The sequence below is a fragment of the Pyxicephalus adspersus genome, chromosome 2 (genome assembly GCF_032062135.1).
Source record: "Pyxicephalus adspersus chromosome 2, UCB_Pads_2.0, whole genome shotgun sequence".
In the NCBI taxonomy this organism is placed as follows: Eukaryota; Metazoa; Chordata; class Amphibia; order Anura; family Pyxicephalidae; genus Pyxicephalus; species Pyxicephalus adspersus.
Window position 1 is genome coordinate 79,836,775 of NC_092859.1, and position 10,216 is coordinate 79,846,990.

The 10,216-nt window shown below is 34.6% G+C and overlaps 1 protein-coding gene across 1 annotated transcript; it reads left to right on the forward strand.

The window, feature by feature from the left end:
- Positions 1 to 425: 425 nt before the first annotated feature.
- Positions 426 to 10,216, forward strand: AVPR1A (arginine vasopressin receptor 1A). Its single transcript, XM_072401203.1, has 3 exons — positions 426 to 548; positions 1,233 to 2,485; positions 4,546 to 10,216. Exons 2-3 carry the CDS (start codon positions 1,426 to 1,428, stop codon positions 4,836 to 4,838), a joined length of 1,353 nt encoding a protein of 450 aa, XP_072257304.1. The 5' UTR covers positions 426 to 548; positions 1,233 to 1,425; the 3' UTR covers positions 4,839 to 10,216.

Sequence of the window (10,216 nt, forward strand, 5' to 3'; positions counted from 1 at the left end):
TTTTTTACCAACAAAACAGCTTTTTTCAGCTGCTTTTTGTCTCTGTAAACTTGCCAAGAGTAGCTTCCAATTCAGATGATTTACTGTTTAGGCTCAATAATCATAATTGTAAATGCATATGCCTTTCATGTATTAGTATACAATTGTCATAAACAGTGGCACAAATCGACCAGTCGACCCCAGGCAGGCACAACACAGATTTAACTTTAATTTACACATCTGTCAAACCACCCTTTTGAAGTCAATGGGGGATCCTGTCTCTCGAATCAGCAAACTCATGTCTTGAATTAGCTTTGGTGAAAACATGTTCTGCTTCCAGTTTCCTTTAAACATTGGGAAACATTGTAAGTACAGAGAGATGAGGGGGTCCAAGAGCAGATACGCGTCTTGCGCAATGTAATAAACAGTGAGGATATCAGTGCTGGCACAATAGGAAATGCAATAAATACAGAAAATATATGAGGGTTGTGATCTGAGGATACTTTGGAACTACAAGACCCAGCACACATGCTGCTTTCCAATAACAAGACAGCTACTCACTCCTGAAGGTAATCCAATTTATCTTACTACTAAGGTAAATGCACACGTGTATAGTATACAGATTGATTATACTACATGAATGGCATGCTAAGTGGCTGGCTGCTTTTATCATCTATTTCCAGCTACTTTTAGTGGTAAAGCTTGCAGGAAAAAACCTTTCTGTCTTATTTGCTAACACAGTTTACATATTGCAGATGTGTACATTGGGTCATTTTGCAGTGCCAGGAAATTCTTCTATTGCAGAAAGGCAGATATGTGGGTTTGATGTAATAAAAAAAAGTAAAAATTGGCAATAGATGAAATGTGATCACAGGTTTTGTAACAAATGTAACACATACAAACACAGACCTAAACAACTACAAATAAATGTTTATGATAGATGCAAAATGTAAACGTTAGTCTGTTGCAGTCAATGATCTGTGTTCACAATATTTGAAGAAATGCAAAACTTCTAGAATACATAAAAATATACAAAAAGCTGATAGAAGTTACAGTGACATTGTTAAATGACTGTCCATGAGAGCAAATGATCCATGATAGCAATTAGTGTGCTATTTTGTACCATATATGATATAAAAATATGCACATAAATGTGTTGGTAATGTTAGTTGCAGTAGCTAAACAAGCAATTAAGAGGTGCAAGCAAGAGAGGTGGCTGAAATCAGACTTTTTTTTTTCCTTTTTACCTTCAGAATCAGGAGGAATCATTCACAATATTCACAGGGGATGAAGCTAGTTGAAGTTTACATAGCGCACATTAGACAAATGCTGTCATGGGTGGCATGACGCCAGCAGTGACTTGTGAAGGCAGATATCTCAGCCCCTGGATGAAAAAAGGAGGGGGGAGATATATATATATTGTCAGTCCCCTTTCGCCTGGTGTCTATGCTCAGAGTCTTGCTGGGATCCTGTACAGAGAGAACAAGCATCTATATTCTACAGCTGGAGTGGATTAGCACTGAGCCACAAAGCAGCACCATGGGCTTCTCTAAATTGGCATACTCTGGTAAAGAATTAAGTTTGGGGAATGGCAGCATTTTAGATAATGCCACCACTGAGACCCCCTCTCTGCTACTCGCTGTCTCCCCTAATGTCAGCATCCATACAAAGTCTGTGAACAGCTCAAATCTTATGGACAGGGATCAGGAACTGGCTAAAATAGAGATAGCTGTGCTTGCTGTGATTTTTGTGGCTGCTGTACTGGGCAATTGCAGTGTTCTGCTGGGTCTCTACAAGTCCAAGAAGAAAATGTCCAGGATGCATCTTTTTATAAAGCACTTAAGCCTGGCTGATCTGGTGGTGGCTTTTTTCCAGGTGCTTCCCCAGCTATGCTGGGAGGTCACTTACCGCTTTTATGGTCCAGACTTTTTATGCCGGATAATAAAGCATCTCCAAGTTTTTGGGATGTTTGCCTCAGCCTACATGCTTGTTGTAATGACCGCTGACCGCTATATAGCAATTTGCCATCCTCTGAAGACCCTCCACCAGCCAACAAAGAGGTCCTATTTGATGATCGGAAGTGCCTGGATCATCAGCTTTATCCTAAGCACACCTCAGTATGGGATCTTCTACTTGAAGGACTTGGGAGATGGGGTGTATGACTGCTGGGCTGACTTCATCAGCCCCTATGGACTAAAGGCTTATATCACATGGATTACTATAAGTATCTTTGTGGTGCCAGTGATCATCCTGCTGACCTGCTATGGCTTTATTTGCTACAATATCTGGAGGAACATCAAGTGCAAGACCAAGAAAGAAGAGCCTGATGGCAAGAGATGCAATGGATTACTTTCTACATCTGTCAGCAGTGTGAGGACCATATCCAGAGCCAAGATCAGGACAGTTAAGATGACTTTTGTCATTGTTACAGCCTATATTATCTGCTGGACCCCATACTTCACCATCCAGATGTGGTCAGTGTATGCAGAAAACACCAACTGGATAGGTAAATATGATTTTTTTTACTAGTGTTAAGACTTGGCTTCTGTTACATCTGATGAATAAAACATGCCTGTTTTTTCTAGACAGATAGTATTACAGTAAACACTGTAAAACTGAACAGAATGGGAAAACATCTGTAGGGCAACAAGTTCCAGCAAATCCAATTTAAACTCCGCTAGCTGAAGTAGGTGACAATGCTGGATCAGTAATCTGAGTTTCAATGGCATTTGCAACATTCTATATTGCTTGCATTTATCCAATCAATTGCATCAAAAGCTTTACAATTTATATACAAAAGTATTTTTAAGCAGTTATGATTATGGATCTTGGAAAACAGTGTGTTTAAAACTAAACTGGATGCAAAGAAGCTTGTGAGGCATGTGTTTATTATCAAGAGTTCTACAATAAACATTCAAAAAAACCTTTTGTGTGTCTGCCACAATAAAACAGTTAAAGACCAATAACTTGTTTCTTTGTATGAGCTTAGTGCTATTTTATTGTGTGCACCATGTCATAGTGGAACAGCAGCCAAAAAGTGTTTACAGTTTTGGATAGATTAAATTAAAGGAAAGGTAATTAAAAGAATTCTCCACAGTGGGGTCACCAACAGAAATTAAAACTTTCAAGCTTCTAACTGTTCTCCAATAGTATACATCCAAGCACTTATAAGTCTGCATACATTTAAAAGTAAAATTATGCAAATGATGACTTTATTTCCAAAAGCATGCGGGTACCTTTTGATACAATGTTAATTTAGCACTGGGTTAGATTTTCTTATCTGCAATGGACTGAATTCATTTTTGCAGACAATAACAGTCCGTTATTACATCACAATTTAATTGATAGGTGCGGATTCACCGCACTAACACTCCCTGTCGATTTTAAATTGGAGAAATGTTAACATGGTTGCGGTTGCAATGATCCCGGGTGCCCCTATGAAAAATTGCACACTTTTTTAGAAACTCCACAAAATGAGATCTTTCTATGCTCCTTTTTACAATTTGATAAGACTGAATAAAGTGTTACTTTATTCTTGAGAAATAAGTAGGCAGGCAGTGCTGAGCATTTAGTAGCCTAAATGTGTTACAAATTTATGTTATGTGTTACGTGTTACAAATTAAGAAGTATATTTTTATAAAATTTTATAGGATCATTCAGACTCCAGTAATGCATTCATTTCCTGGGTCAATGGTTTGGAGAGTACTGAAACCAAAGGTATACAGGGAAATTGTACTCGTATCAGAAGGAAATCATCAATGGCAATCCCCATTAACATATATATATACATATATATATATATATATATATACTATAAATTCCTTTTGAGTGGTATGTAGTAGAGAATCTGTAGCTTTGGAGCTCGTTGTTTGAATTTCAGCCCCATGTTAGAAAGCAGTAGATGGTAATATTCAGTAGATGGTAATATTTAATCTAAGTAGATTACCTTAGATAATTACTCTAGATTGATTTTTTTAATCGCATATTGAAATCATGCTGCATATCCGTGTTCTTTTTTTTTGGTGATAGTTTTTCATTTTCAGAAGACATATTTATGTTTATTTTGCTGAGCATCCTTTAGGGTATTAGGATACCATTCTGCCAATGACTGCGCTGCCAACCCCTACTTTCCCATGGTAGTAGAAGCTGTGTCATTGAAAATAGGAAGCAGTAGTTAGAGTGTTGTATAAAGCTTTAGTCCACTTTACCACAATGCCCACCTTATAAGACTGCAATGTGATATGACCCATTCAAATATACTTTTAGACTTGGGGAGATATTTATGCGTCAGTTAAACTGGCATGCAGCAAACATTCATTGCAGGTGAATCTTCCAGGTGATATGGTTAAAATGAGAGTGATTGATTAACCACATTCATTGTTTTATAAGTATGGTTCTTTTTAGGTTTTTAGAGTGCTGGGCAGTGGTCAGAATCACCTAATATAATGTATACAGAGGTCCAACAAAGGTGTATTGATAAGCTCATAGATTCTAACATAATAAGAATGATAGTTTGAATGGACATATTGTGTTAGATCTTTACTAGTATGTTTTGTTTTCTTGTAGACAATGAAGACACTGCAGTCACCGTGTCTGCTTTGTTAGCAAGCCTGAACAGCTGCTGCAATCCTTGGATATATATGTTTTTCAGTGGACACCTTCTGCAAGATTTCATCTTTAGTGTTCTCTGCTGCAGCAGGTTCAAACAAAGCTCCAACAAAGAAGATTCTGACAGCAGTACAAGGAGACAGACTTCTTTTACCAGGGTCCAAACAAGAAGTCCAACTCACAGTACTGACACCTGGAAAGAGTCTCCAAAATCATCCAGATCTATTAAATTCCTGCCCCTGCAAACCTGAAAACACCAGCTGTATTCTATTTACAGTTCGCCTCAAAGCTTTTGACTCAATGCATTTTAAATGCATAGGTTGTACATATGCAGTATATGGTGAACAACATGCATATTGACAAGAAAACAATCTCTTTGAAATATTGAATATAGGTCTGTTGCATAATGTATTGTGGCTAATATGATGTGTGCACACCTGAACTTAGCATGTTATATGTTCAGCAGTTCATACATTCAAAACCCAAACCCCAGCTACCTTGAATGGTTACTACACTGTACGTATATCATAATGTGGGAAGTAAAATAACTTCATAGTATTATCACTATATTGTTTACTTGTAATGCACAGAAAACAGATTTTTATATATATTTATATACAGTAAACACACATTTACTGATCAGTCAAACTTTAAGATGACTTTTTATTACACTCACATGAAAAAATTGGTAACTTTGTAACTTACTGCATTAAAGCATGGCTAAACCTAAAAAGAAATTGCAAGCGTGTGTTTTTTTATTGCAGAAGAACATGCTATATTTCCTCTGCAATAAAACAAACTTACCTGTCTGTTCCCAATATTTTCTGGAATGTACACTGAGCTGTGCATGCCTTTCCCTCAATGCCTCTAATGAAACCTTAGTCACATGGAGTTGTGCATTTTGCAGTGCAGGGAATGAAGGACACTAAATACATCACATGGCCATTATAGGATATTTAGACTTTGTTACTGTTTAGGCTGACTTGCAGTAAAAGGACACCTGTACTAAAAGACATATACTGCCATTGCTGACATATACTGGCTTTGAGAGAGGATAAAGCATGGAGCAAGGTAAGTCAGAACTCTGACACTGACATTGATCTGCATACTTGTTCTGTGACACTGTTCCATTATTGGAGCAAATCTGCCACAAACTTGGGAATTTCTTATTGATCATATAATTAATGATATGATAAAAAAAAAAACATATGCAGAGGCTACCATCAGTAAAAAGGTATGTCAATACCATTAGCATATCAATAGATATAGGCAGGGGGAATATAAAGACATCTCACCTAGAAAAAAATAAGCATAGCCTTGCCCTCCAACTTTTTGAGCATGCTGATTAGTTACTTGAGGTCCCCACTACTAGAGCAACCATTTGGAAGATTGGAAGGCAGGAAGTATAGAACGACAATTTATTTGTTATTTGTAATTACTTGTAAGTCTGAATGCAGTTGGCTTTTGGAACATGTAACCCACTTTTACCTCTTAGTGGTACTATATGTTGTCCAGCTGCTAACCAGAAATTCTAGGCATTAGGTTATTAACTCATTTTAATGGTTTAAGATGCAGGTATGACAACTGCATCTGTTCACATAATTACTCAAAATATGTGGATTCTGATTTCTTTACATTCTTTTAATTGCAAAAGCTAACCACTAACTATAATGTGTATCTTATTATTACACTAGAAATAGGAATAGTTGGGTTGAACAGTGAAGTATGTATGTCATGAGTTTGTTAAACATTTTACATGAGGATACAGTGCTACCTATTGGTGAACAAACATAATGCACAAAAAACCATTTAAGAACAAGTGAACCATTATAGCCAATTCAAAAAAAATACTTTATTCGTCAAAAAGGAAATATATATAATATATGCAGACCAAGCCTATAGTGCAATCATGTAATTTAAATTTTCTCCTTTTTAAATAACTATTTTAAAGATACACAATGGAAAAATGTTCTCATGTTAATTTTATTGACATTTATATTGATTACTGTTTTGCGTGTTAGGAGGTTTATACTCGAGTCAAAGCAAGTTTAAAAATACCTTCAAATGTATACATTAATCAGGAGTCAAATCTTTACAGTAAAAGGTATATATTTTAAGGTATAAAATGCCCTCCACCTATTTAACTTTGGAATGTTTTTTTTTCATGTGCATTTGTTTATTTGTAGACAAATAGGACACCACATATTTAATTAAGAACCATAGAAAAGGTAAGGGAGCTCTGATTTTTATCCCTGGCTAAGCAACTTTTTCATGAGAGGTCACAGCTCATTTTGAGGAATGAACTACTTCATCTATGTAAGGGTTATTGCAACATATTGGGTGGTGTGATCAGTGGAGTTATAGGGGCAATGTACTGTAGTGGTAACCACTACACAACAAGTTCATTAATACATTACACCCTAGGAATGTATCTCCCATTTAAAAAAATAATCTCTAATAGTGTAGACACACAACAACTACAAAGTCCTTGATCTTTAAAATGTGAACAGCAAGGAGGCAAGGAGAAAATCCTTGGCACTATATATACTTGCTCTTTCTGTAATGCTGGCCACATATCTACATCATAACCCTCCAGCAATATACAGGAGTGCGATAATAAATTTAGACAATAAATTATATTTTGCACTGGATCCCTATAGGTATTTCTAGCCTGGTGTGCAGGTTGGAGAAAAGGAAAAGTTGAAGTGTTGCTCATAATGGCCAATGAAATGTTTGCTTATATGTTCTAATCTGCACTATATGACTGACAGCTAGAATCTGGTTAATGGCTATCAACCAAGGAACATATAAAAGACCCTTTAACATGATTGAGTCACTCAGCCCCTCATTAAAGACAAGCACATTTCTCCCAAGTCAGTCCTGTTTATTTTTAGAACCTTTGAAGTTTTTTCAGTGTCTCAATGTCATGGGATAAATGTAGTCACACATATTAATTACACCAAGGTTTGAAATAAAACAAAATGCTATAAAGCCAGCTACCCTATTCATTAGTACTCCTTTGCAATATACTAATATATGGAATTATAGTTGAGTACGCAGTAACATTAATTTACTGTTGACAGAAACTTCATTATTCTGCATTTAGGTTGAAAAAAATTTAAACCTGAATGGTAACTACAAAGAAAAGTTTTGAAGGCAGAATTCACAAGTAGCTTATGTAGATGTTGTTTGTTCTGAGAACAAACAAAATGAATGAATATTAATCCAATTACATTTCTAAAGTTTTCATGAATATTAATCTCTTTACATTTCTAAAGTTTTCATGAATATTAATCTAATTACATTTCCAAAGTTTTACACTTTTTCACTGTAACATACATTTGTAACACAAGTTAGTTTTTACACCTAATACAAGTAATATTCAAATTATTATTCTGGCATTTTAAAGATAATGTATAATGCACTATATTATAATATATTAAAAAAATAATATTTTAATATCAATGATAAAACAAAATTAAAATGTTTAAATTGGATAAAGATGAGTTAACGTTTTGGATTTATGTGTATATGTATGTATTTATAATTACAGAAATGTGCTTCTTTAAACAAAAGCAATTTCACTACACCTAAACAACTGTTCATATTGATGGACTGATGGATGAATAGGTTTGTAGATGTGTGGAATATTTTATCATCAGTTTTAAATATTCTAATATATTACAATTATTTTGCATAATATTTTTAAATTAGGTTGGCCAAACAAACAATTTCTTTTCTTCTTTAACTAAGCCCTAAGTACAAATGCAAAAATAACCTTATAAATGGAATCAGAGGCTAAACCAAAACTTTGAAACGAATGGGGGAAGTGAATTAAAAAAATAAAACAAAAAATACATTGTTAAAATATATATTTTAATAAACAGACGAGTCTAAATTTACATGATAATACTCTTCAGATAACAGGATTGATCATTTTTTGAAATATGTCCCTTTAAAGTGTTTTAAAGATTAAACGAAATGTATACCAGATATATATAGCAGTGCTAAAATACAGCCCTAGGTATTGCCACACTTAATTTAGTTCTAATACCTTTATCTTTAAATATAATTGAAACCTAGATAAGGTTGCCAAGATTGCCAAAATATAGTATGTATTAATCTATGTAACATACTATTGCGATACTGTTGTATTGTACATTATATACAGTTTGTCGGTTAAAAAGTGTTGGTTAATTATGTAATTTAATCAGCGTCTTACATTGCTCAACAATAAATTCAAGCAGACTGAAGAATGTATTTAATATATACCATATGTCTGTACAGCTTCCATTTGGATTTTATATTAAAACCGTCTTCACTTCCATAAATCAATTGGTATTGCAAAATGTGATTTCAAAATATTTAGGATTTATAATAGGGTTTGTTCGCAGGGATAGTTGACTTGTGGTTTGGTTTCAGCTTACTAGGCACCCTATTTGAACCTAGGTTGTTACAGGCATTTATAAAATATCTGAAAAATCCTAAAGGTGCATTTTGTTATTGTTGATATTGCCTTGCACAGGAAAATATTGGACAAGGATTCACAAGTTTGGATTTACAGGATTATATAAGGATTCTCAAGTGCTTCAAAAGAAAAAAACACTATAACACAGCAGGTATTTATTACTCCTATTCATGGAAGCTCAGCATTGTTACAAAACTGCAACGCTTGCTATACACCTGCAAAAAAAAAAGCCTCTTCAACCTTTCTATCAGTTTCATTTAAATTATGAGCGCCTTGTGGCTGCCTATTGATTTTGAGCAGTGAAATACTCGGAAAAGCTTTAATATGTAAACATAAGTTTCTATGAGTGTTTTAACATCTGAAACTTGAATTGAAACAATACCTGTTGAATATACAGTTGTGCTATGGGGTATATATTTGTGCTATGGGGTGATGACTTTTTCCCAATTGTATGTTGTCACCCTATCTCGTACACACTTGTTAGAAACTTCTACGTGTCCATGCTAACACTGGTTCATGCACAGACATGGTTCATTGTTGCCACTATCATGTAGCTGATCCAGATCAATGATGTGTATCATGTACATGTAGACATAAGGCACAAAAAGGAGAAAACATTATTTAATGGGAAAAATAGAGAAATTGTTTAAAATGCAAACTAAATTTCACCCAGTTAAGGTTTGGATATACTTTAAGGACAGCTACAATTCCCATTCTGCCATCTAAGTGGTATTTACTTAAAAAAACAGCATATGTTGAATCCCTTATGATGTCCAAAAAAGCTGGTTGATTGAACCAAGTATTAAAATTTTAGCCTTGCAGAAAAACATGAAGCTTGCAGCCATCTACTAAAACTGTCCATTTTAGGTAGACTGATCCTTAACAATATGATAAACAGATATGAATGTATAATAAAACGGGATCATATGTGTATGACAAAAAATATCATGATGTATGTTTTGTGCTACAAAAAATCCTATATTTTACCTACAACTTTTTACATGCATTTTTGGAGTATTCACATGGTATCTTGTAACTACATCTATTTTTGTATGCTTAAACTTGATATTTGTAAGCTGCAAATCTATAAGATTTACTTTTGACCTGAAACAATGTGACATATATGATTCTAATAAAATAACTCTTCATCTGCAATATAAA

Excerpts from the sequence above, each read along its gene's own strand:
- AVPR1A (XM_072401203.1), top strand. The coding sequence starts at position 1,426 with ATGCTCAGAGTCTTGCTGGGATCCTGTACAGAGAGAACAAGCATCTAT. Across the intron at positions 2,486-4,545 it reads AGAAAACACCAACTGGATAG|ACAATGAAGACACTGCAGTC; the intron begins GTAAATATGATT and ends GTTTTCTTGTAG.